The sequence below is a fragment of the Trichechus manatus genome, unplaced genomic scaffold (genome assembly GCF_000243295.1).
Source record: "Trichechus manatus latirostris isolate Lorelei unplaced genomic scaffold, TriManLat1.0 scaffold00050, whole genome shotgun sequence".
Taxonomy (NCBI): domain Eukaryota; kingdom Metazoa; phylum Chordata; class Mammalia; order Sirenia; family Trichechidae; genus Trichechus; species Trichechus manatus.
Genome location: NW_004443986.1, coordinates 5,017,257 through 5,044,475, shown reverse-complemented (window position 1 = coordinate 5,044,475; position 27,219 = coordinate 5,017,257). Strand labels below are relative to the sequence as shown.

Here is a 27,219-nt window from a genome sequence, read left to right as displayed (position 1 = left end):
CCATCAAGTTGATTCCAACAGTTAAGAGCTTGATTAGTAACCCAAAGGTTGACCTTTGAACTCAGCCAGCAGCTTGTTGGGAGAAAGACCTGCAATCTGCTTTCGTAAAGATTATAGCCAAGAAAAGCCTATGGAGAAGTTCTACTCTGTCACGTGGGGTCTCTATGAGTCTCATCATGTAGACATGCTCAAGTCCTTCTGGTTCAAATAACTAGCTATCACCAGCATCTGTACATTAATTCACAGTCAAGTTTTTTAAAAGATTACCCTTACACTTGCCACCACCGCTTCCTAACCTCAAACCACTGCAATATGGCTCTAGCCCTCACTGCTTCACTGAAATTACTCTACCACAGATAGCACTTAAAACAGTAAGTGTAATTAATAATTGAGTTTTGTGTCTATTCTTGTACTTAGCAACTTAGACATGGTGGTTCTCAGTAAACAGTTTTTGAACAGATAAATGCATGCTTGCATATACCCAAATATAAAAGGAAACTTACATGAAAAAGCTGGGTTTCAAATGTTGTTGGGAAGAGAACTAGCTGAACTTTAACTTCTCTAATTTCTAAGAATTCATTTATACTGGATGTTATGGACGAGATCACATGTGGAATGAAGGAATTTCATTTTTCTGGCAAGCATCACACATACCATATTTTGCAGTCAAGGAAATGTACATCCCATATAGCCTAGAATATCTTCGTATGTTAATTCCTTTATACGTTTTAATTTTTCAAATATAAAACACTTTATTTTCCTAAGTAAAGACAGGAGCCCTGGTGGCACAGTGGTTAAGACCTTTGGCTGCCAACCAAGAGGTCAGCAGTTCGAATCCACCAGCTCCTCCTTGGAAACCCTACGGGGCAGTTCTACCCTGTCCTATAGGATTGCCATGAGTGGGAATTAACTCGGTGGCAATGGGTTTTAAGTAAAGACAAATTTTGAAATCTATACAGCACATATTTTAATTCTCTTTATTTTAAAAAAACTAAATTAGGAACATGTTTCAGTCTTCTTCAATCCACTTTCTAAAATAATTTTTGTTTCCCCTGAGGTCTACAGAAGGTTTATAATAAAGTCTTACTTTGAGTTAGTATTTCACAACTTAAGTAAGCATTACTTTGGGAAGACTTTGGATTTATGCATTCACTTTTATCTTTTGTCTGAGAGAAAGCCCTCTTTATTGCTAAAATTCTATAAATATAAATAAAAATTCAGAATTACTCAATTCGGCTATAAGTTTTCTTTTAGTTATGAATTACTTCCTTCTAAGCATGAAAAAATTAAACTATGTACTTTATGCTTTTATTGATCTCATCTATTAGATATATCTTTTATGTACTCCTTAAATAGAAATGTCGTGAAAGTAATTCTATTTTTTAATTAAAACTTTCTAATGTTCTTTCAACCCAGAGACTTCATAAGGGCTACATATGTAAACATAGACATGAACTGATCTCATGTGCTGGTGAGGACCTTTTTAGGGGGTGAGATGTGAATTGGGGTAGCCCAGTATTCGATAAAGACACTTGTTGGAATAGCACAGAATTCCTCCCAGAAAACAACCTTACAGTCAGAATTTTATGGCCCAGAAATGTAACACCTATCCCCTTAACTCACTGGGTATAGCCCTGAATCTAAACTTCATTGTACTTACTTGTGCTCTCAGCCTGAATCCCACCTTGTTACACTTGTAAGAATTTGGATTTGTTCTCCAGTCTTGACTCCGCCACCAACTATGTAATTTGGGTTAAGTATTTAATGTCCCTGTGCCTTGATGTTCTTGCTTGAATATGTGAACAATAATATAATTTCCTCTCACCTTAATTTCCTCTCACAAGTATTGAATAGAATAATAATACAGTAAACTACTATGTAATTTTAAATGCCATAAAAATTCCTTTCCTCAAATACATTACTTTTGTATTTCACTCTCACGTTTTTTCTAAAAATTTGCAGCTCCTTCCCGTAAAATTATAAAAGCATCTTCTAGCATGGCATTTCATGCCATAAGAATTGAAAGAAATATAATATAAAAATATAAAAAGGACTATAACATCACCTTGATAGTGAGAAAACTTTGTTTCCTTTGTTTTCTTCTGACTTCCCCGGTTTATAGCCATCCAAAGGCTCAATCCATTTCCTCCAAAATTTTACTGTAAATTAAACTCTTAAATAATTTTCGGTAAAGAAACTTCTCAACTTTTAAAAATACCTAAATAGATGTATATTGTTATTGTTCTTCTGTGCCATCGACTCAATTCCGACTCATAGTGACCCCATGTGACAGAGTAGAATTGCCCCATAGGGTTTGCTGAATGTAATCCTTACAGAAGTAGATAGCTGGGAGCCACTGGGTGGGTTCCAACAGCCAACGTTTTGGTTTGCAGCGAGTGCTTAACTGTTGTACCACTAAACCAAACCTGATCCCGTCATGTTGATTCCTACTCATAGTGGCCCTATAGGACAAAGCAGAAGTGCCCCATAGGGTTTCTAAGGAGAGTAGTGGATTTGAATTCCCAACTTTTTGGTTAGCAGCCTGCGCTCTTAACTGCGGCGCTACCAGGGCTCCTTGTACCACTAGGCTCCTTTAATAGGTGTATACCAAAAAACAAAAAACCCGTTGTCGTCAAATCAATTCCGACTCATAGTGATCCTATACTGAGTGACCTTATAGATGTACACTTGCACCTATTTTAGTCTATGTATGTATTTACTTAGTTATGTAAGAAAAACTTATTGAGTGCCTATTTTGAGATGTCTGAAGATGTGCAGATACAACACCAATAAATTACAGATGCTGCCACAAATATTTCTCAGCTAGGTAGATAATTTTACTTTTAATATAGAGATACAGTAAAACCTGTGAAAGCTGGAATCTGTGTAAGGCGGAAACTGTCAGAGAAGAAAAACTCAAATATTTTCCATTAAAACAAGCAACAGAAATGTGGTTAAGACTGCACCCTGTCAAAGGTGGAAAACTTGCGAGACCTGCAAAAACAAGCAGTCCCATCAAGTTCCAGCTCTCACAAGTTTCACTGTATATACACAGTGATATATACAAGGTATATTGGGACATATATCTTTAGCATAAAATATAGAGTATATAGGGAGAACTGGTGGAATTGAGCATTTAAAGATGAGTATGAACTATTAAAAGGAGCCCAGGTGGCGCAGTGGTTAAGCGCTTGGCTGCTCATGGAAAGGTCAGTGGTCTGAACCCACCAGCAGCTCCAGAGGAGAAAGATGTGGCAGTCTGCTTTGGTGAAGATTACAGCCTTGGAAACCCGATGGGGTAGTTCTACTCTGTCCTATAGGGTCGGGTCGCGATGAGTCGGAATCAACTTGATGGTAACCTTTTTTTTTTTTTAATGAACTATTAAAGCAGACACTTTAGGGATGGCTTGTGTGAGGGAGAAACAGAAAGACTTGTTCGTGGAATTGCAACTTGTTCAGTATTGCTCTGACAAAGAGGTACGGGGTTGTGGAGTGGGGAGAGGTGAGAGAGATCCTGCTTGCTATGGAAGGACTCTAGTCTTGTACATGATAGAAGAGGCATTAAACTGTTCTTAAATAAGAGGGTAGGAAGAACAGATTTAAATATTAGAAAGGATAGACTGGACGGGGTGTGCTGGAATCAGAACATGATCAGTAATTAGAATGGGGATTAAACTAAAACAAAAAGCATGGTAGGAAGAGGAGCTTTAAGAGCAAGCAATGAGAAAAGTTAATATCTGATAACATAAAGGGAACCAGGAGCCCAGTGTGCCTCCCTGAGTTCTGAATTAAGTCATTATAGAGAAGATGGTTCCATTAATTTCTTCAGGAAATCATATCATTCAGCTTAGTTTAAGTTGCTCTCTGACCAATCTTGTCATATAAGTATTTAAAAAAAACAAAAAACAAACTACTTACTATCCCTTAGAACTCTTATCTCCCTCAATATAATTTCAAGTCTTTAGATGCAAGCCCTAGTCTATTTGGCCTTTCAAATACCATAAACCATCCCCCTACTCCTCTGCCCAGATACATCCCAGTAAAATGGATTAGCAGCACCAATGACAAAGAGTCAACACTGGCTTCTGACCAACAGGAGTTTGGCCATCACCTTATACAAATGCCACCTGCTTTTTGTTCTTCTTTCTCTGTTTTGAAACCTTCCAAGCCATTTGGGCAGGTTTTGTTATTATTTATTTTTCTTTGAAAGTTTTGATTTTGTAACCTTTATGATTTTGGAATAGTCTTGAAAATTCACTTTGGCCTCAATGGAAGTCACAGCTCTGCTTAGTATATATTATACATTTTCTTTATAATATATATTTATAAGGAAGCACTATTATCTATTTCAGATTTATAAGGATAATATTTCAGCTACAGATTTATCAGGTCTCCCTGGAACCTTTATTTTATTTGTCTCAATCTGGAAGATTATCTGAATAAAGGAACTTCACACAAATTTCAAATACAATAAGAAAGAATCAGTAAGTCAAAGTATGCTTAGAAAACATCATCCTACTGAAAACTCTAAGCAGTTTTGATAGGTAGAATAATGCCTCCCCTCATCCCCCTAAAGATGTTCACATCCTACTCCTAGAACCTGTGAATATGTTACTTTACATGGCAAAGGGGGTATTAAGGTTGCAAATGGATTCAGGTTGCTCATCAGCTGATTTTTTAAAATAAGAAGGTTATCCTGGATTATACAGGTGGGCTAAATATAATCACAATGTAATTTTCTTTAAAAATGTGGAAGAGAGACAGAAGAGTGAATGTCAGAATGATGCAGTGTGTCAAATTCTCAACTGGCCATTGCTGGCTTTGAAGACTGAATGGGGCCATAAGCCAGTGGATACAAGCAGCCTTCAGAAGCTAGAAAAGGAAAGGAAATGGATTCTCCCCTCAGAGCCTCCTAAAGGAATGTAGCCATGCTGACACCTTGATTTTGGCCCAGTGAAATCCATTTCAGACTTCTGACCTCCAGAACTGTACAACAATAAATCTGTGTTGTTTTAAGCAACTAAGTTTTCAGTAACCTGTCATGGCGGCAATAGGAAACTAATACAGCAATCTAATAAATTCCAAGGTTGGCACTGCTTTGCAAGTCTGAACACTGTGAAGTACTGGCTCTGAGCAGACCACGTTTTACTCTGCTACGTTTTTATTGTATTATTTTTTAGATAATGAAGTAGGATGTTAAAGAGAACTACTACTGATTATACCCATATCCATCACTTAACAAATTTACTTCATAATTTACCTGAAATTAACATGCAACACTTTATAAGATTTAATTTTGCATAAAAGGTAAAGATTTTTATTAATATATTTGTTTATTTGCAAAAAAATCTCAAGAGGAAAAAAAGACAAAAATAAACTTTCTTTTAAAACTTTCTGTGAAAGTTCTGTAAGACAGTCAATCATTTATTTTAATTCTAAAATACTTTGCACATATTAAGTAACCATAATATTTCCTAAAGTTGAGTGGGAACATTTTACAATTTTTTATAGATTCCATTTGAGATATTAAATTATTAAGCCAAATAATAACTCTATGATAAGGCCCATTTCTAAGAACAATTTTCTTTTTTAGTTAAACTTAAGGGGGGAAAACAGTTTAAACCTCTAATTAGACACTTTCAAAATGGTGTTAATTAAAACAATTTTGCTTGCTTTTATATATGGTGTTTATGGTAGGAGATATAATTCTAGTCTCTTACAACTTAATCAGCTAAATATTAAATGTAACCTTCCATCTGGTAAATCATTTTAACAGACATAATTGTGCCCTACCATAACTCAATAAGACACTGAGGAAAACCATTGAAATGCTATTTCCTTTTCTTTAGAAGAGAATTATGTACAATTTCAGCATGTTTTGCATTTCTAAAAGTTAAATTCAACAGGGAGGTATCACTCTCCTTTACATGAATTTCCCATGAGAAAATCAACATCAGAGTATACAGCTTGTGTCGTTATTCATGAAACACTCCATAATACTAGCTTGGCTTTAACCAGAACATATTATTTGGCAGCTAAAACCTTTAATTAGAGTTGTGGTTTGAACAGATTTTCACTGAATTTATGTTCTGTAGGGGCTCAAAGAAGAAGTTTGTTTTTCTAACCAGTTTATTCTGTATCAGGTGGTTTAAATGTTGTACTTGAGCTAGGGGTGGAAAAAAGAGAATGTTGCTCTGATTCTTATTTTGTTGGCCTTAATTATGATTCACCATTTCTGAACAAGTGCTAACAGAGCTAGACAAGAAGATGAGAAGAATGAGACACTCCCTTCAACAAACACTGAGCACTTTGCTCTGTGCAAGGCTGTAAACTGGGTATTATGGAAGGGAAAATATATCTAAAGAGATGGCTCCGACTTTTTTTTTCCAAAAAGTAGGAAGAGCAGGTGGGAGGATAGTGTTATCTTGGTGATGGACTGGAAAGGGAAGAGAGAAGATGATTGAGCCAAAGTTGAATCCAGTGATCAAGCATGGATGATTGAGAAAGAGGCACTTCCAGAATTGTGGAAATCAGAGAAGGAGCAAATCTCAGCGTGGAAAATGGAAGGGTCAACTTTTAAACCTGATAAGTTGAAATAACTGTAGGGTATGTTTTAAATGTTGGCCTGGAGGCTGTTCAAGAGTAGAGATTTACAGATGTGGATTTAGACTCCAAATAAAAGAACTTAAAAAGTAAAAATTAAGAATGGTCCATATAGTCTTTTCATTTTATAGATGAGAAAACCGGGTTAAACCCAAACATTAGATGTGCTTAAAGATTAGACTGAATAAGAACTAGAATCTAGACCTTTAACATGCAGATATTAAAATGTGAATAAGCTAAAACAATGGAAGAACCTGTAGAGAAGAGCCAAGGACTGAATCTAAGGAATCCCATGTTTCATGGACTGCAGACAGAAAAGGATGCAATCATGGAAAGAGAGAGGGAGAAAAAGATGAATGAAAGGGCAGTATATGAAGTTAAAATTTCAAGAAGCAAGGGTTAGTCAATGGAATCAAAAGCCACAGAGAAATCAAGAAAAAGTAGGCCTGGGAAAAAACCACTGATTTGGGGGTTTGTAATCATTGGTGACCTATGAGACTACTGATTTAGTAGAGAAAAAAGAGTTGAATCAGATGATACACATCTCTATAAAATCAGGTTGTTGTTAGCTGCCATTGAGTTGGCTCCTACTCAGAGTGACCCTATGTATGACAGAACAAAATGTTGCCTGGTCCTGAGCCATATTCATGATCTTTGGTATGTCTGAGTCCATTATTGTGTGTATTGTGTATGCAATATCATAATTTACCAGAGTAACTAATCCAGAATAGATGCTCAATAAATGCTATTCTGAGTTGAATCATATAGGTGATATTGGAACAGGCTCAAAGATTGCCAAAAAAAAAAAAAAAAAGAAAGGAGGAAGAAAAAATCATAGCTACTACATGTAGTAGGCAATATAAGTGAATTATTATTTTTTAAATTCATTTTTAAGGAAAGGAATCAATTACTTCTTTTTTAAACTTGTTATAGGAATCAATTTTGAATGTTGAAAGCATTCTGTTTTTCATTCTGGTATGCACACAATAATCAAGATATATCTTTATAAAGTATTTATTGCTTCATGTTAGTCTCACACATAAAGATGTGCTGAACTGACTTCTTAACTTCTCTTCCCACACCTGCCATCAAAAGAAAGAGAATCCCCACAAACTGGCTCTCACATGGGTCTCCATGATCTGGCACTATCCCATCTAGCAAAAGTTTCTCTCATTGCTGACTAAAATAAGTCCTCCACCTTATTAGAAACTTAAGATGCTCAACCTTCATCAGCTTGCCGTTTTTGTTTCTCCCTAATTCTCCACCTAACCAATATTTGGGATATGCTGTGAACCCATTCTCTCCATGAAAGTGTCCCTCAGTACTCTAGACCTCACTCTTTGCTTATAAAATTATTAGAAACAAAACTAAAACTTGTAAAATTTATCATTTTACTCACATAACACTTGACATTGATATCAAATATTTTTGGGAATGAAATGGGTAATGGTTAAAAAAATCAAATGAATACATAGTCAGATATATCTTCTATTTTTATTTATTGTACATGTATTCACCAATAGATCCTAGGCATCGTGAAGGCAGAATTCTTGCTTAATATGTCATCTGAATCAATACAGCCCAAAACTTACTCATAACAGGAACAGAGAAAATATTTCTGGAGTTTTTATTATACATTTAATAATTTTATCAATTACAAAAACTTTGAATTCTGGCATTAATCCTTAGGAATATTTCACTTTTAACATTTCTCCATTCAGGAAGAGTCGTTATCTGCCCATTATTTCAGGTTTTTTTCCTCCCTATTTCTGATAAATCTGAAATGGCAATCTTGTAATTTAATTATGTATGCCATGCCACCTTCGAAAGAATTTGAGGATGTTCACAAGAAATTACATAAATTAAACAGGCAAATTAAATAAAAAAGTGTTATGAGTTAATTGTGTCCCCCAAAAAGATACGCTAAGTCTAAACTTTGGTACCAGTATATGTGACCTTATTTAGAAACAGAGTCTTTGCAGATGTAGTCAGTTCAGCTAACATGAGGCCACACTGAAATAGGGCAGGACCTAATCAATCTGACTGGTGCTCCTTTAAGAGGAGAAGAGATACAGACTGGCAGATGCAGAGGGAAGACGGCTAAGATTTGAGTTATGTTGCCACAAACCAAGAGCTACCAGAATCTGGGAGAGACAAGGAAGGATCGTTCCCTATAGCCCTGGAAGAGAGCATGGCTCTGCTGACACCCTGAATGTGGACTTTTAGCTTCCAGAACTATAAGACAATAAATTTCTGTTGTTCTAAGCCACCTGGTCTGTGGCATTTTGTTACAGCAGCCCTAACTAACACACCCATGATAGGGTAGGGTTCAGGGTAATTGACATTTTCATTCAATGTAGTTGGGTTATCAATGGGAACAATTTTATACTTTGAACCAGAAACTATACAGTTAGAAATTTATCCTGTAGAAATAATACACAAGCTGCCGCCGAATTAATTTCTATTAATGTTTCTGCATTATTGAAAATTGCAGAAAACCAGAAATATCCTAAATGTTCAATATTAAAGAATTGTAAGTAAATCATAGTATGGCTATATAATAAAGTATTATTTACACACTAAAATAGTATCGGAGATTCATCTCTGATATTAAAAGACATCAGTAAGTGAACGCTATACGGTAAAAACAGAAATTACAAGTGTTTCAGTGTTTTTATTTCTTTATTTATGTAACTTTTCTACAATTAATGTGAATTCCTTTTTAACAAAAAACAATAAAATTTTTATTATAATCAACCAAATATGCAAGGAAGATGTCTATGTATACTAAGGATGTTGTTGTTGTCGTTAGCTGCTGTCAAGTTGACCCCCAACTCATGGTAACCCCGTTTCATGGTGTCCCCATATACAACAGGATCGGACTGCTGTGACTCATAGGGTTTTTATTTGACTGATTTTTAGAAGTAGATTGCCAGGCCTTTCTTCCTAGTCTGTCTTAGTCTGGAGACTCTACTGAAACCTGTTCAGCATCACAGCAACATGCCAGCCTCCACTGACAGAGGGGTAGTGGCAGTGTTTGAGATGCACTGGTTGGGAAGCAAACCCCAGTTTCCTGCATGAAAGATGACAATTCTACCACTGAACCACCACTGCTCTCCTAGACTAAGAACAGCTACTTACACTGTGGAAGTTGAGTATCGTAATTTCTGCACTCAGAGCAAAAGAAATATACAATGAATTGTGTAGTTGCAATAAATAAACCTATTAATTCTTCAGAAAAGACAAACATTATCCTAGTAATAAAACTAACGGGAAAGTATTTTACATGCATGTATACACAATGGTAATGGAAAACATAATGGATGAAATGTTATAAGAGCTGGAGAAATAGTCTTCATATGTTTGTTCTTATAACTATATAACAAATGAATAACAGAATAAATTAAATATATTAAATAGCTTCTATATGGAATCTTTGAACACATATAATTAAACTATGTTTATTGGGTTTTTTATGTACACAAACTTATCTATTCCCCTAAAGAAATCTAGCAGATTTGGGAAATAGTACTTTCTTTTACGGAAACTGCGAAGTAACATATTTTGGCACTAATTTTACACTTACAGTTTCTCAGAATTCTGTCACTGATGAACAAATTAGTTCTGGTATTTGTGGCAAAAATATTTGAAGAGTCAACTTAATATGATGATACTTTGCTTCTGGAATATTTTTAAAAACTCTAAATATTTAGATGCAAAAAATATACATCATTTAGTGTTTTTAAATAATTTACTTTCAGTGGAAAACATCTGCCATAGTTGGACTTACAAAGAATAGTCCAAATGCATACTCTGTTTCTAAAATATTTCTAACATCACTGGACTAAAGTTAACTTATAAATTTTAAAATCTGAATTGTTACAGTTCACTACCTTTATTTTGATGGATGCAAAATTGTACTTTAACTTTAGCAAAACTGCCTTTCTTAATGCCATTAAATACCACTTATTTCTTTATACAGCATAGGGGTTAAGAAATCAGGTTTCAGAAATAAAGACTCCTTGGATTCAAATCTGACACTGCCATTTAATGAGATAATAAATAAGATGAGAACTCAGGAAAGTTATTAAACCTCGCTGTGACTATTCCTTTATCTATGAAACTGGTGAGAAATAATGAGATGTATTTTAAGGGTTATGGTATGAAGTCAATAAATGCCTAGCATGGTGTCCAGCACACAGTTAACGACCAATGTTGTCTATTACTACTATATAAACCTACCTAGCTGTTAACATCAATTCTCTTCAAAATTATTTAATAAACAGCGTTGAAAATATGTACCAGAATATTACTTCTGCTAGTTGTTATCTCAGAATCTACTGATTACCCATTTATTCCTGATCAAATATCACACCAACATTAATTTATTGTTCTCTTTGTTTATCAGTTGTTTTACTGTGGAGCAACAGTGTCTAAAGTAGGTAAAACACTATCACCGTGTCATTAATCATCACATTCTTCTTAGTATTACATTCTTTATTCCCAGAACATGATTTATTACACAATGATCTCAGTGCCTACCTCTGTGGAAAATTCAGTATTAATTTTATAATCCCTACTGTGTTTCACGAACTGAGGAATGTGACATGAATTCACAGTGTTGTTACCAATGTTTTTAAAAGTGAAATAAATAGAAAAGAAGATAATGGGAAAGAAAGTATCATACATAATAAAACCTGTTGCCTTGAGTTGATTCCAACTCATAGCGAACCTATAGGACGGGGGAGAATTGCCCCATAGGGTTTCCAAGGAACGGCTGGTGGATTAGAACTGCTGGCCTTTTGGTTAGCAGCCATAGCACACCGTAGCACTTAACCGCTGTGCCACCAGGCTCCATCATACATGATAAGGGTGTTGTGAATTTCTCTTTGTTCTGTTTTTTATATGTTCGTGTGTGTGTTTAGTGTGGTACAGCTGTGGGCCACAGCCAAAAATAAACAAAAAGACACTGATACACCACATAATGGAAACCCTGGTGGCGTAGGGGTTAAGAGCTAAGGCTGCTAATCAAAAGGTCAGCAGTTCAAATCCACCAGGTGCTCCTTGGAAACCGCATGGGGCAGTTCTACTCTGTCGTATGGGGTTGCTATGAGTCCGAATCCACTCGAGGAAAACAGGTTTTGGTTATACCACATAAAAATACTGTGATTTCATTTGTTGAAGACACAGAGATAAACTACAAATCCTGCCAATGAGCAAACTGCAGTATGATAGAGGGCAATGTCTACAGTTGAGTAACATAAGATAAACCAAAAAACACGTTACTGTCAAGTTGATTCCGACTCACTGTCCCATAGGGTTTCCAAGGCTGTAATCTTTACCAAAGCAGACTACAACACCTTTCTCCCTCGGAACAGCTGTTGGGTTCGAATTTCCAACTTTGGGTTAGTAGCTGAGCGCTTAACCTCTGCGCCACCAGGGTTCCTTAACATAATATAGCAAGGGTAAATTAAAGGAGCTGAATTTTGAAAGATTTCAACACCATTGCTTAGGCATGGGGAGGGAAGAGGATTTGAAAAGCTTCGGATAAATGATAGTACTTGAGATGGCTTTTAAGGTATGAGTAGACAATTCAGATCTGAATAGCAGATAGGAAAGCCCAGAGGAAGCATGAGGATTCTGTACAAGAGGCAGGTAATATGTGTAAGGAATAATAGGCGATAAGGCAGGAGAGGAAAGGTGATATATGAGAATATATTATAGATTGAATTGTGTCCCTCAAAATATGTGTTGGAATACTAATCCCTATACCTGTGGATATGGGGCCCTGCCGGCACAGTGGATAAATGCTGGGCTGCTAACTTGAAGGTCGACTGTTTGAACCCACTAGCTGTTCCATGGGAGAAAGATGTGGCAGTCTGCTTCTGTAAAGATTTACAGCTTTGGAAATCCTATGGGGCAGTTCTACTTTGTCCTATAGGGTCACTATAAGTCAGAATCAACTTGAAGGCACATGACAACATACTTGTGGATACGGAGCCCTGGTCATTTGGGAGCTACTGTTAACTCCTTACGCAGCACCTTTGAGTTGATTCCTTAGGAGCCATAGCAATGCACTGGTTAAGCACTTGGCTACTAATCGAAAGGTCAGTGGTTCAAACCCACCAACTACTCCACGGGAAAAAGATGTGGCAGTAGGCTTCCATAAAGATTTACAGCCTTGGAAACTCTATGAGGCTGGGGAAGTTCTACTCTTTCCTATAGGGTCACTATGAGTTGGAAACGACTCAACAGCAGTGGGTTTGGTTTTGGTTTGGTTAACTCCTTCCAAACTCTTGGCAAGTGGTGCACGCCAAGACTCCCAGTGTATTTATCTCCCTTGTGAGAGTGACTGGTTCAGGGTTGGCACATGACCCAAGTGGTTTAAGGCAGCTAGTCATGGGAATTCAACCAGAACTACTGGGGAAGAGGAGTCCCTGGGCGTTGCAAACAGTTAACATGCTTGCCTGGTAATCAAAACGTTGAAGGTTCAACTCCATCCAGAGGCATTTTCAAAAAAATGCCTGATGATCTACTTCTGAAAAATCAGCCACTGAAAACCCTATGGTGTACAGTTCTACTTTGACATAGATGAGGTTGCCATGAGTTAGAATTGACTCAAAGGCAACTAGTTACTGGGGAAGAAGTGTGCTTGTTTTTTTGCTGTGCTTGTAAAGCTGCTAAGAGGTAAGCCTGGCACTATTCTGGTTATCCCTTTCAAAACTCGTGAGACATACTGTCTCCCACCAACTTTTTATGCCTCTGGAGTTCTTTGGAAAGGAGGTATCCTGATTTTAATGCATTTAGCCTCAAGGTGGGCGCCTTCTGAAATGCGTAAAACTCAAGAGCCCTGAGTTGGAGTTTTATTTTGTGTAGATACAGCATTGTCTTAGGTGATGCCTGCTGGATGTGTGAATTTTCTACATTTTTGACAGGTTGCCTTCATTTCTGCGAGGTAAGCCTCCTCACTATGTGTCCCAGTTGCTATGCTCTCCTGAGAATGTACTTATTGTGAGGATAAGCTATTGCCAGTCTTCATTCAATCATAGTGACCACTTTCTCCTTGATGACTTTCATTGTTTACAGGTGTTACTGGCTTTCCTAGCTTCTGAATGATAACTAATGCCTTTGAAATAAGAAATAAAGCACTGCAGGGGTACTTTTCAAGAGATTGTAACTCCTATAAGTTATTCTCACCCTACATTCATCTTAGGGACCAACCATTGTTTCCACGTGGAGCAGGTGGAATGCACCCGCTCTGATTCCAGGGCAACTGTTTCTGCTTCTTAGCTGTTAGTACTGCTTTTGTTATAATCAAGAATACATAGTACTAGTAATTTTCCTGAGATTCACATTCTTTAGTTTTATTTGTTTGGCCTGTAATACTGCTTTTGCAGTAATGAAGAATGCACTGTAGTGGTAATTTTCCTGAGATAAGAAATCCCTTGGCTTTATATTATTTGGGTTGTAAGTACTGCTTTTGCAGTAATGAAGAATGCATTGTACCATGTTTTGAAAAGTTTAATGAAAAATAATCAAAAGGCTAAGAAGAAGGAGACTAGAATAAAATGTATGTGCAGTCATTGCCAGGTGTCTTCATGTTTTACCTCATGTTTTGCAAATTTTCAAGAAATAAAACAACAACAGAAAAAAGATTTCATCATTGACTCATATCTGGCAGGATTTATGTCATCCAGAGTGTGCTGGGACAAATGGTATCCCAGATAATGAGTATCAAAATCCATAACTCATAACAAAAATTCTGAATTGGTCCTTTAATCAGTGTGACTTCCTTAGTGAAAACACACAGTATCAACAAAAAAATTCAAAGAAGAAAATAATTGGGTCTTGAAAGGGTTATACTTCTCACCCTTTGGAGAAAGCATTACTGCATATAAAGCAAAGCAGAGCTAAGATAGAGACTCGTGCTTTTAATAACAATATTTGAACACATTGATCTAATAACATCATTTAATCAACCTATCAGAAACCTACTATATGTATCTCACTAATGCAGACTATGAGTCCATAATGGCAAAATTCTCTTTTCCCCCCCATTTTGGTTACTAGGCCCAACATATAGTCTGTCCAAAAGAGTGGGCTTTGTCACATAATGAACGAAGATGTTACAAGCACCTTCTTCAAGGACATTTTTAAGATGTATTTGAGAAGAACAAGATAAAAATACTATGAAATATGATATTTAATAGTTGACATATGACTGCAGCTTTTATAGCACAAAACACAGAGATATGGGATTCAGATAAGGGAGATGTCAGAATGAAGTTTGGTTTTCATTTATGAAAAATGGCTTCTTGAATTTACCTTGTACATAAATAAGTAGAAAAGAATGGAGGAAACACTATGACTACTGAAATAAAAAATAAGCAAGAAGCTAAAAAAAACAAACAGTTGTATAAAAGAGGAGGTTACTGGGACCTTAAGAAAAATAACTTTGGTTAGGTAAATTAAGGTCAGCTGAGGAAAGATCTTGCATACCAAAATAAAGTGTTATGGTGTTCTATCATAAACACTGAGAAGGTTTTTGAGCAAGCAGGTGGAGATTCCTTCCTCAAAGGGACAATAACAAACAGTTGTATATTACATTTTGTATTGCTTTAGTATACTAAAAAACTTCTTAGTACTGTCATGTGATGTTTTTCTAACAATCCTGGGTGATTGGTATTGCAGCGATTATTGTCATTTGACAAATAAGAAACAAATGAGACAATGTTCTGGCAGTTCTACATTAGGAATTCACATCACTTATGCTTTTTTGCACAATGACAGCCCAGTTTTCCTTGGCAAATTCTCTCACCACCAAAAATCACATACAAAACTTACAAAAATGTTAATTATTAACATTTCTTAATTTTAGAGAAAAGAGGAGGGATAGCCTCATTGTACCAAAGCATACACATGTACACAGACACACACATATGTACACTTCAGATTTCTAGGCCATAAAGGATTCTTTATTTCAAAGTAATTGAGTGGGTAGGTGTTGAAAATTTAAGAAAATTTCAATTTTGAATATTTCATAATTTAGTTTGTACCATCTTCTATCTCATTAGGTGTATCTAGAGACACATAAGTACATATATTTGCATGAAATATTTCGCCAGTGTTTCAAGTTCTTTAATTGTGAATATTATAAGTTAGGAGACATTTTTCAATCATCATCATGATTTTACAACAGATGGCTTAGATGCTTTGAAAGTCTTAATTATTATTTTTGCCAATTTCTCATTTCCATTTTATCAAAAATGTCCTGCCTGTTTCTAGTTGAGCATTTTATGAAGAGTGAAAAATATGTTATTAGACTTTGCTACAGTTAATGATTATAATGAATTAGAGATCCAATTCTGCAAAAGTAAGGTCATTTATTTCTCACATATACATTCTTTCAAATCATTAACCTTTTCATATTTTACTCTTCATGAAACATAGTGGTCTATCTCATTTTTTTACTTTTATATAATTTTAATAATCATTTGGTTCAAATCTTTCATTTAACTGAGAAATCTGAGATCCAAATCATGAAGTGCTATGCTGAAGGTCACATATCAATGGCAGGGTTGAGAGCAGAACTCAAAACTCCTTTTGACATTCTGATTCTTATGCAATTATACCATGTGGTTCCTATTAATAATTCCCACCACTAACACCACATCAGTATTCTCAGTAACTCATACTGGCAATATATACTGAGACTCTGCCATGTGTCAGGCAATGTGCTGGGCACTTTCATAAACTATCTATACTAGTTACAATAACCCTTCAAGGTAAATATGTCCATACTTGACACTTGAAAAAAACTAAGACTCGGATAAGTTTTGTAGCATAGCACCCAAGGTCACACAGATCATGACCGTGCCAAGCTGGAATTCTCAGTAAGATTCATCTAACTCCAGAGCATGATATTTTTCATGCCTCTGTGTTTCTAGAGTACATTAATTGGTTTTTTCACACTAGTTTCTTCTGCAAGGAAGTAATTTGAGTTACATTATCAAAGTTTTTAAGAGCTGATTAATTATCACACAGTTCTCAGTTGAAACTTGTGCTTACCTTTGACTAATTATTGTACAAATTGCATACATAGTCAGTGAAAACAGCTTCTCATTTATTGAATTGTGAAACTAAAAGGATTTTGTTTACTGATTCTAACCCAATCTTATCTAAGTTTTAATACAAAATTCTTAGGTACATTAATTTCTATTATTTTTTAGAAATTACAAAAATGTTAATTACTTTAAAAAAAGGAAAAACCACATATTTAAATGTGCCTTCTTTAACTGTCACAGAGAATCTTCTTTTCTGAACCATTTAACCCTTGGATAAATACTACAGTACTTTATCAATTACTGTAAGATGCAATATTATCTTATACACCATTAAAAAAACAAAGCAAACAAAATGCACTGCTAGTTAAATTTGAAATGTCTTCAATTTGCCACATTAAATCTCATGTGTTTATTTTAAAATTAGTATCTTGAAATCAATAAAACACAGTATTTTAAAATTGCTAACTTTTCCTAATATAGATGGCAAAAGCCTTCTTTCAAAAACTAAATTACCTATGAAAAATATTAAATCCTATTTTAAAAAGAAGCTGAAATTTCTACTTTTGGAGGAGCCAACATTTGTTTTAGTTTTCTTCGTATCTCAAATCTCCAGTCTTTGATAATATGAGAGAAGTAAGGAAAATTCAGGGGGTGGGGGAAGTCTTTATAATTCCCAAGCCTTGCTTACAACATAGTTTATCTTCTCTTTCAACTTAATATTTTATCAAACTTATTTTCAAAGTAACAAGAATCATTAAGAAGGGAAGAGTAAGACAGTACATAAAAGAGCATAAAGATTTTTAAAAAATGAATCATTAGGCAGAAGACTTTAGCATAAAGTATGGCATTTCAGTCAAAATGTGACTTAAAATAGTTTCACTTTGAAGATATGTCAACAGATACTTCCAAAACTAAAATGCAAAGAATAAAAAAAAAGGAACAGAATATCCAAAAAACTGTGGAACAATTACAAAAGGTATAATTTACATGTAATGGGAATAACCAAAGGAGAATAAAGAGACAAAGGAAAAGAAGAAATATTTGAAGGAATAACGGTTGAGAATTTTCAAAAATTGACAGAAACAAAACCATAGATCCAGGAAGCTCAGAGACTATCAAGTAGGGTTAATACCAAAAACAGTCTACACTTAGGCATATCATATTGAAACTGCAGTAAACCAAAGACATAGAGAACATCTTGAAAGTAGCCGGGGAAGCAGAAGAATAAGGGGTAGCGGGGAGCAGCTTACCTTTAGAGGAACAAAGATAAGAATTACATCATATTTCCCATCAGAAGCCATGCAAGCAAGAAGAGAGTGGGACGAAATATTTAAAGTGTTGAAAGAAAAAAACCACCAAACTAAACTTCTCTATCAAAATAAATTATCTTTCAAAAGTGAAGGAGAAATAAAGATTTTCTCAGAGAAAGAAAAACAGGAAAATTGTTGCCAGTAGACCTACCTTGCAAGAAATATTAAAAGAAGTTGTTCAGAGAAAGGAAAAGATATAGGTTAGAAACTCAGGTCTACATAAGGAAAGAAGAGTATCAGAGAAGAAATAAATGATAGTTAAATAAAAGCTTTTGTTTCTTATTATTAATTGTTTTAATAGATAATTTTGTTCAAAGCAATAACAGCAAAAATGTACTGAGTGATTATAGCCTATGAATAAGGGAAATGATTTACAGCAATGTTTTAAGGAATGGGAGGGAGGAACTGGAAATACTCTGCTATTAGGTAACTGTAGTTCCTATTAAGTGAGATACTGTTACTTGAAAGTGGACTTAGATCTGTTCCAAATATATATTTCAAAATCTAAGACAAACACTAAAAAAATTAAAAAGAAGTATAATTGATATGCTAAGACAAGAGAAAAGATGGAATCATGTAAAATGATCAGTTAAAACCAGAGAAGTCAGAAAGGAGATCTCAAAAAAAAAAAAAAAAAAGTACAATTACAATAAATGGAAAACAGTTACTAACATGGTAGGTACTAATCCCACTCTATTAATAATCACTTTTCGTGTGAAAGGTCTAAATACATCAATTAAAAGAGACTGTCAGAGTGGATAAAATAACAAGACCCAACTATATGTTGTCTACAAAAACCTACTTTAAATATAAAAACACTGATACATTCAAAGTAAAGGGATGGAGAAAGACACACCATGCTAACACTCATACAAAGAATGCTAGAGTACAAATAGTAATTTGAGACAAGGCAGACTTCAGAGCGAGGAGAATTATCAGGGATGAAGGGAGCCATTGCATAATGATAAGTCAATTCTCCAAGATGACATAACAATCCTAATGTGTATGTACTTAAAAATGGAGCATCAAAATACTTGAGGCAAAAACTGGTAAGAACTGCAATGAGAAATAGATAAATTTACTATTATAGTTGGAGACATCAATACTTTTCTATTAGTAACTGACAAATCCATAAAATAGAAAATCAGTAAGAATATAGTTGAACTTAACAGGACTATCAACCAAATAGATCTAGGTGACATTTATAGACTAGTTCATCCAACAACATCAGAATGCACATTTTTTTCAAGCTCACATGGAACATTCACCAAGACAGACTACACTGTGGGCCATAAAATACACCTGAACAAATTCAAAACAATAGAAATCATACGAAGTATGCTCTCAGATCACAATGAAATTACATGAGCAATCAATAACAGAAAGATAGCTAGAGAATTTCAAAATATTTGGAGATTAAACAACACACTACCTAATAACACGAGTCAAAGAAGATGTCTCAAGAGAAATTTAAAAAGAAACAAAACATTTTGAACTAAATAAAAATGAAAATACAACATAAAAAAAATTGGGGTATGCAGCAAAAGCAGTGCTTAAAGAGAAATTTATAGCACTGAATGCACGCATTAGAAAAGAAGAAAGGTCTAAAATCAATAAGTACAACAAATTCTAAGCTTCTACCTTAGAAAACTTGAAAAGGAAGAGCAAATTAGAAAGATAAAGTAATCAAGACAGTGTGGTATTGGTGAAAAATAGACAAGTAGATCAATAGGGAGCCCAGACAGAGAACCACACAAATAAAGTCAAGTGATCTTTTAACAAGGGAGCAAAGGCAATTTAACACGGAGAAAGGGTAGTCTTTTCAACAGATGATGTTGGCACAATGGACTTCCACATGTAAAGCAATGAATTTTGACACAGACCTTACAAATTTTACAAAAGTTTATCCAAAATGAATCATAGACCTAAATGTAAAATGAAAAACTATAAAACTTCTAGAAGAAAACATAAGAGAAATTCTAGATGACCCTGGGTTTGATGGAAGTTTTTAGATACAGCATGAAAAGCATGACCCATGAAAGAAAATACTGGTAAATTATATTTTAATAAAATTAAAAACTTCTGCTCTCTAAAAAAAAAACCTAATTAGAGAATGAAAAAATCAAGCCTACAGTGGGAAAAAATACTTGCACAACAGATATCTAATATAGGACTTCTATCCAAAATAAAAAGAGCCCTGGTGGTACCTCAGTTAAGCTCTCGGCTGCTAACTAAAAGGCTGGAAGTTCAAACCCATCCAGCTGCTCCATGGAAGAAAGACTTGGCAATCTGCTTCTGTGAAGATTAAAACCTAAAACCAAACCCACTGCCATTGAGTTGATTCCCACTTATAGCCACCCTACAGGCCAGAATAGAATGCCTCATAGGGTTTCCAAAGCTGTAAATCTTTATAGAAGCAGACTGCCACATCTTTCTCCTGTGGAGTGGCTGGTAGGTTTGAACTGCTAACCTTTTGGTTAGCAGCAGAGTGCTTAACTACTGTGCCATTACAACCAAGAAAACCCTATAAGGCAGTTCTACTCTGTCACATGGGGTTGCTATGAGTTGGAAATCAACTCCACAACACCAAATAACAACAACATCCAAAATACACAAACACTTCCCCTTGCCCCTTGCCATCGAGTCCATTCCGACTCATAGCAACCCTATAGGACTGAGTAGAACTGCCCCATAAGGTTTCCAAAGAGTGGCTGGTGGGTTTGAACTGCCAAACTTTTGGTTAGCAGCGGAGTTCTTAACCACTGTGCCACCAGGGCTCTGGCATACAAACGCTCAGAACTTAAGAAAACAAACAACCCAATTAAAAATGAGCAATAGTCATGAACAGACACCTCACCAAAGATAAAATACAGATGGCAAATAAACATATGAAAAGATGCTCAACAACATGTCACTAGAGAATGGCAAACTAAAACAACAATGAGAAACAGCTGCATACCTATTAGAATGGCTAAAATCCAAACAACTGACAGTATCAAATGCTGTCGAGGATACCGAGCAAGAGCTCTCTTCCACTGCATGCAAAATTTACAATTTTGAAGACAGTTTGGCAGCTTCTTAGAAAGCTAAGCATAGTCTTAACCAGACAATGGAGCAACTGCACTCCTAAGTATTTACCCAATTGATTTGAAAGTTTATGCCCACACAAAAAACTGCACACAGATGGTTACAGTGCCTTTATTCATAATCGCCCCAAACTGGGAGAAACAAAGATGTTCTTCAATAGATAAATGGATAAAAAATTGTAGCATATGTACACAATCGAATATTATTCAGCAGTAACAAGCAATAAACTACCAAGCTACAAAAAGATACACAGGAACCTTAAATGCATTTTCTAAGCGAGAGGAGCCAGACTGAACAGGCTATACTTTATGATTTCAACTATATGACTTTCGGAAGAGGGCAAAACTAGAGAGACAATAAAAAGATTGGCGGTTACCAGGAGTCTGAGGGAGAAGGGGAAGGGATAAACAGATGAAGTACAAGGAATTGTCAGGATTTTGAAACTATTCTGTTTGATACTGTTATGGTGGACACATGCATTATGCATTTGTTGAAACCCACAGAAATTGTACAACACAGAATGAATCTTAATATAAACTATGGACTTTAGTTCATAATAATGTAATTGATTCATTCATTATAACAAATGTACCACACTAATGCACGATGATGAGGTTAATAATAGGAGAAACTGGGTGTGGTGTGGGGGCAATATGGGAACTCTCTGCACTATCTGTTCAATTTTTTGGTAAGTCAAAACTGTTCTAAAAAATAAGGTCTATTAATATAAAAAAGTCACTAGCAGAAATTAAAAATCAGTTTGGCCGTACTGAGCACAGAGCATCAATTAAGAGTTCCTCACTTGGTGAAGAAGAGAAACAAGCCTGCTGCTACTTTTGGACACCATGCTGGGCTCTGAAATGCGGGGGAATATGCAAAACTAACAAAGGCCCTTATTCCCATCTTGACATTAGCACTGAATGTGGCACATAGCTTAAAGGGAAAATGTTTATCACTTCTTCCTCAGTTTACTTGTTTTATCAGTAGAGGTGGCAGAATGCAAGACCTTAAGATCTTCCACAACAAAAAGACTTTTCATTTTGACCTGGTGAAAATAAATGAAACTTAATTCCTTATCAACTATAAACATAAAGTTAAGATTTAGTAAGTAATTCCTAAATCCTAAGTACAATGCTAAGTGCTTTACATGCATTATTTAATCGAATCCTCAAAATAACGCTATGAATCAAGTGGAATTATTATTCCCATTTTATAAATGTAGAAAGTAAGGCCTAGAGAGGTTAAATAAACTACCCAAGATTATTCCAACAAGTATCTGTGGATTCAAAGCCTGGCTTACCGTGCCATACTGCTTCTCAGTTTTGAGAAAACTGGTGTAAAATTTATCACGAGGAGGATAGTTTGAAAATTTTAAACAAGATTAGCTACAACAGGACTAAGATTGAGTACTGAGATATACTAAAATGCCCGTTTTGTCAATCTGAAGTTAGATTTTGAGCTGATATTCTTATAAGCAAAAGTGGTATTTTAGTGCTCTGTGTGCATAACCATGTGTGTGCCTGTTTGTGTGTTTACATACTTGTGTGTCTGTATATGTATGAGAAAGAGAGAACAATTAGAGAAGAAGAGAGATTTTAAAACATTAAAACAAACTTAGTTCAAGTAGATACATGAGACTAAACGGGCAGGCAGCTTCTGTCCCAACGTGAGATGGGAAGGCAGAGAGGGTCAGGAGCTGGTTGAATGGACACGGGAAATCAGGGCTGGAAAGAAGGAGTGTGCTGTCACAGTATAGGCAGAGCAATTAGGGTCACATATCAATGTATGTATAAATTTTTGTATGAGAGACTAACTTGAAATGTAAACTTTCACTTAAACTACAACAATAAACAAACAAACAAAAATATTTGAAAAAATCTTGTGTTAATTCTAGATGATAATAACTACAAGAGGTCACCAAGGTACCACATCATAACTGCTGACTGCTATACTAAAGGAAAATATATAAAGCTATATATGTCATCTTTGCCTTCTTTACAATTTACTCAGTGTGGAAAATGACACTGGCCTTCCAAAGCCTTAGTTTATGTTTGGACCCTTTCCATCTTTCTTATTCTAGTGTTGCTCACCATTAAAACGAAGATTTCAAGTGGGGTTGGAAAAGACTTATTAGCCCATGCCAAGCTTTATATGGCTTGCACACTTTTAAGATGTTAATCTAGCCAGCCAGTTCACTTTGTTCAGAAGTATTAAATGGAAAGACTGCAGTATTCAAAGAAAGGCCAAGTTCACTAGGTAATACCTCAATAATATAATGGAGCATAAAACCTCTAGAGTTTTTTACCATAATATTTTATGAAACATATGCACACACTCATTGGAACAGATTCCAGTTCAGATGGTTTTGAAGGTCAGTTCACAGTCACCACATATGCAGCATCTCTGTGAGAAATACGTACTATTTCAAAGTGCCTGGACCCAGAACCTTCCTTTCTGTTTTTTAGTTTATTATCAGTCCAGTAGTGTACTTTATAAAGAAAGAAAAGGTTCCTACTACAGCATGCTATTTTTTTTCAGCCGAAGCATAACATTTAGTAAAATATTACAAAATTCAGTATCATATTCTTGTCTTATGAAACAAAATGACTCACAAAGGATAATTCTAGAAGGAACTGTTACTTTAAAGGAGGACAATAAATATAAAAATTAAAAACAATTATTTTATTCTCAACTTCATGACCAATTATGTAAAGGCTTTGGTGTTCTTTGGTGTGAAAGGAGCAAATGAATTTTTCAATTCCTACATTTAATAGAAAAGTGAACTAGGAAAGGGTATGATTAGAGCTAACTATTTGTATTATGCAGATGCTTCCAAAATGCCCAAATTCTGGGGCAACTATGATTCTCCTAAGGGGAAGGAAGTAAAGGTCCACTTTGCATGACAAAGGTCAGATTTCTGGAGGCAAATGAGACTTCTGTAGATGACTGTTCTGGGTCATCACCGTCTGGCTGAGTCCTAAAAGGTCAAGAGAGGCTCCAAATTGTACTCACTGCTTAAGGGACACCCTGGGGCTACTTTAATCAATTGAGGGTCACTAGGACTTTTCTTGCTCTGGTTCCAGAGTTTTACTGTCTTAAATCTTGCTAATACATATTGGCAATTCAGTGCTGATGTAGGTTAAAAAGAAACTGAAAGTATTTAGTATTATATGCAGATCAAATAACAGAATTCATTTGACAATTTCTTTTAAATCTAAGATTAAGTTCAATGAAATCCAAGTAGAAAAAAGAGACTGATAATTTGGCCCCAATAGAAAAGCGTGACTCTATAACAGCTATTCTGCTATTTCTATTATACGATCAATGGCACTACTCTAGGTTTCATTTAATATGATGTAACTTTGGGCGAAGATTGTCTTAAAGTTTCCCCAATCATCACATATATTTTATTATGGTAAAATTGTGTTTAGGTTTTTTTTTTTTTGTAATGACAATTGAGTCACTAAAATACAATGAATGCTGAAGTAAAAACTATTTGACTATATTTCGGTGCTCATCTATTTAATGCAAATGTATGTCTAAACTTTCTCACAGTAGAATTGGACATATACTGAATGGATTCTATTTATAAAGTTGGAAGAGTTCCACTCATTTGTAATTAATGGAGGTATCTCTAAGTATTTTAGATAATGTATAGAAAACATCTGTATTTAATTATATAATACTTTTCTTAACAGTGAGAATTGAATTAAGAAATATTTTGAAACCCCTATAGGGATACAAAAGTATTAAGGGCTGTTCAAGAAACTTATTGTTATAATGTCTGAAAATGTTTGGTTTTACAGATCAACAACCTGAACTTCGTAAATATCAGACTTCCAATATTAAATGAAGAAAAACAAAATATTGAGCAAATACAGAAATATTCTACTAGAAAAGATCAGGATTGTATCTTTTCGTTATTATTATATATCTTGCAGACAAGCACAGAAAATGTTTTATATATTAATACAGATTTGAATAAGAGATTAGAACATGTATCCTGAGTGGGATCTCTCTTTGAATTTTGTTGTACATTGAGTATTTCTAAGAGAACAAATTAAAAGCTTGTTATTCATTCTTCACAGAGAAAAGGCCCTAAGCTGTTCACATGGAAACTGTAGGACACAAAGTATGGGTTGTTAGGGCTTGTCCTTAAATATTAGAAAAAGATCAGATTTTCTTTCTGGATCCATACTGGTTCCAAATGTCACTTCTTTTCAATGTCAGTATCAGTTCTGCAGTCAGTTTTCAATCTCCCAGTGATAGAAATATATTTAAAACTGTGTGCACAGCAGGTTAGAAGTCTTTCTCTGTGACTGTAACTGTATCACTCATCGGCAACCTCCTGCCACAGGGGACTCGTGTTTTCTTTCCTTTTAGTGACTCCTTGGGCTCCTGAACGCCAGTCACTGCCCTGAGACCTGGGGCAATATCCACATAATCTCTGTCAATAGGTCCTACATATGCCACTGGTAGAACCAAATGTCAAGGCTGCAGATCAAAGTCCCCGCGTTCTAAAACTCACCTCCTTTGTGGATCAGCTTTCATAAGCTACTCCATGTTTTAGAAATATATAGAAGCTCACTTTCCTTTTTTTTTTTACCCCAGAGTTTATTTATTCAAAAGGTAGTCTGTTTTGTAGATAATAGTGTGAAATTCTGATGCAGTACATAAAACTCACTCTTTCCTTTGCATAGCTTTCTATTGAAGAATATATCACTATATCTATCATCTTAGATTAGAAATGCAAAAATCTATAGGCTATTAAAACAGTACAGTACAGAGTGCTTTGCAATACTTGACTGTCCTTCTCCAGTGTGTGGCACAATATGGGCTAGATGGTTGGTATTACGTTCTTACTCATGATTGATTTTATTTTTAAAGCTTCATTATGCTACAGGTAAATGATATGACAGAAAATAGCTTCAGCATGTGTTTTTACAATCTATATCCATTTTAATTACTCAAAATTGCCTGGGAAAATGAATATAATTATTTTAAAGCATTTTGCTCTGTAGATTTCATATACAAATTACATAGATATATACTTCTTCAAATAGACCTGAATAAAATATGATGGACCAAACTGTCTGAATACTTTTTCAGATCAGTTGTGATACAAAAATTAAAAATTTTACAACATTCTCTAAAGAACTATATTTGGTTAACACCATACGATTTAGAACAGAATGTACAAAAATTCTATTTATGATTATATTTAGATAAGGTTTAAATATATTTATTATGATGGTAAGAGCATATAACACATTAAGTATGCACATATCAAAGTGCTCAGAAAGAATAAGAAGCCAGGAAAATGAGGACCAGCCTTAGAGTCACAGGACTATTTACTAACTTCCCAATAGAAGCTTTCTTGTCCCAGTTTCCTCAAGCAAATTTTAATATGACTACAGACACTTCACTCTTAGCTCTCCTGTAATCTGGGAGACATTAGGCAAGTCACTTACTCAGAAGTACTAAGCCCTGGCCTTATCTCTTTCTACCACTTAAACAATTAAAATTTAAAGTTGTTTAAAATAATTGCAACAAAAATAAGTTTATCATTCTCACTTTTGTAATAAATGGCTAAGGCTCAGCAGAAAATCAGAATGGAGGAAGTCACAAAGGTCTTTATTAATGGGGAAAGTTTAAATTTCCTGAGATATCGTACCTCTATTTGCCTTTATTCTATGCTTTATTGCTAATAAGGTAATGATTTTTTTCTAGAATCCACATATGACAAACTTTTAAATTTAAAAAAGGTACTCTGATTATATACTGAACCAACTGATATAGAAATCTGTGTGTGTGTGGATATATGTGTGTGCACATGCGTGTTTACACTGGGGGAAGGGGTCAGAAGGGCATAATATCCTTTCGTTTTCCTCTGGAGGCATGGTGAAATGAAATTACAGGTATGTTATCGAAGAGCAAATGGAGTCTTCTTGCTAAACAAACTTACCAGTTTTTCGAAGAGGGAAATCATCCTTTGCATCTTGTGCTCCTGGTAAAGTGTATTTGTAGGATGGAGATGTTCCACTCAGGGGTGGAGAGCTTTGATCCAATGATGTGTGGTGGGCAGCCCTACAAAAGACAAAGAAGGTTCACCATTTACTCTGGAGATTTTACTGCATCTTGGTCAGCAATAATCA

The 27,219-nt window shown here is 35.1% G+C and overlaps 1 protein-coding gene across 23 annotated transcripts in view; it reads right to left on the bottom strand.

The window, feature by feature from the left end:
* The window catches only part of HDAC9 (histone deacetylase 9), a 700,487-nt gene that overhangs the window by 455,736 nt on the left and 217,532 nt on the right, over window positions 1-27,219 (bottom strand). For all 23 annotated transcript variants that reach the window (XM_023732291.1, XM_023732302.1, XM_023732288.1 and 20 more), the window contains one exon: window positions 27,030-27,151. In XM_023732291.1, the coding sequence (XP_023588059.1) occupies window positions 27,030-27,151 (122 nt within the window). The remainder of the gene's footprint in view (window positions 1-27,029; window positions 27,152-27,219) is intronic.